The sequence below is a fragment of the Aythya fuligula genome, chromosome 1 (assembly GCF_009819795.1).
Source record: "Aythya fuligula isolate bAytFul2 chromosome 1, bAytFul2.pri, whole genome shotgun sequence".
Taxonomy (NCBI): Eukaryota; Metazoa; Chordata; class Aves; order Anseriformes; family Anatidae; genus Aythya; species Aythya fuligula.
This window is the reverse complement of record NC_045559.1, coordinates 201,731,320-201,734,067: the sequence shown is the minus strand read 5'-3', so window position 1 is coordinate 201,734,067 and position 2,748 is coordinate 201,731,320. Positions and strand designations below refer to the sequence as shown.

The following is a 2,748-nucleotide window of genomic DNA, read 5'->3' as shown; positions in this document are numbered from 1 at the left end:
CCAAACACTGTGTCAATCATTCACTTTCCCTGATATGTAGTTTGACCCCACTATTTACACATGCTAATAATCATATTGCTTCATATGGGACAGTATAATCATTCATTCATGCTTCTTATTTCTATTAACATATACTACTTTGTCAACAATATTTTAAAATATTAGTTTAAAGCATTGTATTCACCATTTATCTGGTAATTTTAAATAGTGATTTCAAATCATTTTATAAATATATTAATCCTATTTTTCAAACACTGAAGCTGAAACACTCCAAGACTAAGTGAATCACCCTCTTCATTAATTTTACAGATTGGACTGAAACTCTCACCATAGTGATTTATAATCTAGCATTATCCAAATTTCTGCAGAGTAGATAAACAGCTTAAAAACATCTGAACTGAGAACCTCAGAGTAGAATCATCTAGCACATTATTTGATAAAACATGACAGGATTTGTTGAAGAACATATTTCATCAACCACATGTGAAACTTCATAGAAGCATAAAGTATTAAAAGAAAAGAGCCTTAGAAACAACTCACACCTACTCAGAACAACAGCAAATCATGTAAAAAGGCAGATTTGTATTCAGAATAGTCAACTCAACAAGAAAGAGACTTTCTGCAGTGGACAGGTGTATCCACATGCTTACATCCAATTATATTGTAATCACCAACTTACTAAAAAACGTTTAAGAAACAAAAAATAAACAAACTGATATAAAGTATGCTTTGAACAAAATAAAGTTTTAAAGGAAGATTTAACTGTTAAGTTGCTATGTATATACTAGAATTCTAACACAAACCTCATTCAAAATATAATTACAATTACATTAATTAGTTATATGTCACCTTATCTTAATTTTCCCCCAGGTTATCTTCTAACTAGTTTTGCATGCTTAGAAGCATATTCTGTTAAGTCTTGTGCAGTATGTGTTTCAGCCAATTTTAAGCTTCTTGGGTGAAAAATTCTTTAGATGAGAGCTGATATTTGTGAGTTCTGTATCTTTTGTCTCTGTTTTAGTCCCACTTTCTTTCATTCAAATGTATCATAAATTCAGCAGTCTTAAACAGTGAATATGAAATCACATCTTGTACTTGATTTGGTATTTAAGAGTATTGTTTCCTTTCACTGCATTCTTGTTCTTCCTCTTTATTAAATCAGATTGTGAGAGAGCAAGAGTGGTATATTAAAAAATAAAAAGCAAAAGGTGAAAATGCATATTATTTCAGATGTTATGAAATGTTAAGGAGATTTAGTCACAGAAATCCGTGAGAGACTACAACATTTGATAAAGAGCAAAGATGTTGAAACAATAAATTCATAAAATCTTTCCTCCGGATGTATAACTTGAGAGTTTTAAAACTTCAGTATAAGTCTTAGGGAGTCACACTTTCCAAATGACATTTAAAATGCTGGCAAAGCATCCTGAATGCCAGTTTCAGCTTTGAATTGACTATGATCAGGATAACAGAGTGTATTGAAGGATATGCTCCAGCTACTACTAAAGATACTGCAACCTTCACAGCATCTTGACTTTGAGAAGTTGACAGTGTCAAAAGAATTTGAGCTGCAAAACTGGAAAGATATAGGATCAGGAAAGAAATAATGGATTTAATGACAGTTAGGTGAACATCTATCAAAGGATCCCTGAAACTATCTACATAGCATTGCATGTTCTTGGTGTGTTTGCACAGAGAAGTAATTAATAGGGCTGAGGTTACCACAGATAGTACCAGAGGAAAAAAGCAACCAGCAAAGTAAAGAAGAAGAATGTACAGATGTGAACTGTCCCAGTCACTGATGTGTACTGTGCTATTCTCTCTACAGTTCCCGGTTGAGCTGCAGAGGTACGTGCTGGGTGTAGTCCATAAGAAAGGAAGAGAAGTCACAGAAGAGACCACCAGTGATCCTAGAAGCAGCTGTGGAACCATCCCAGTTATTCTGAGCTTGATTTGCAGGAACAACCATTGGCTGACATTGATTATTTTAGCACAGTAGAGGACATAGAGCCAGGTACTGAACCACAAACTGGCATGGTTTACAAACATCCATACAGCACCAAAAGCTTTGTACACAGAAGCCAACTTGAAAACATCCGTAAAATAGAGACTGTGAATGTACATCATTACTGTCACCTGCAAGATAAATCTTGATGTACTCAGGAAGATCAGAATCATATCAGCAGCAGAGATTTTTTTGCTTTTGATCCAGTTAATGCTATTGACAGCTGTAATAAATCCATTTCCCATAAATCCAACAACTACTTCAATAGCTACAATACACATTGAAATGATGAGAACTGGAGGCAACATCTTGCTGCTTTGGTCACCTCTGCCTGATTACCTTGTGAAGCTGTGCAAAAGATGAACAGATCAGACAGTATATGACTAGCCCTAGCCCCAGTCTGCTCGCCTTATATCAAGGAACAAGACATCTGGAAATGATAGTATGTTTGTTGGTGCTGTTTCTGAGCTTGCAAATCAGAGAGGGATTTAATAATTAATTCTAAATTTTTACATGCATAAGATTTGCCTACGTTTTTCATTAGGGATGTGGAATTGTCAGGTGTATTAACTGCCCTATCTTTTATCCAATTATTTATATTCCCACCTGGAGTGACAGAAGGCTCTGGCTCTGTGATTATGACTGTACCTGACAATGTGGAAGAAGTTGTATCAAGCAACCCAACACGGCCAGCAGCATGTCAGGAGATAACAAGAGGTTTTATATTATATCTATTATCTTTC

At 35.0% G+C, this 2,748-nt stretch overlaps 1 protein-coding gene across 1 annotated transcript; it reads right to left on the bottom strand.

Moving 5' to 3' along the window:
• Positions 1–1,377: 1,377 nt before the first annotated feature.
• On the bottom strand, positions 1,378–2,313 carry LOC116502001 (taste receptor type 2 member 40-like). Its single transcript, XM_032207682.1, has one exon. It carries the CDS (start codon positions 2,311–2,313, stop codon positions 1,378–1,380), a length of 936 nt encoding a protein of 311 aa, XP_032063573.1.
• Positions 2,314–2,748: the final 435 nt, after the last annotated feature.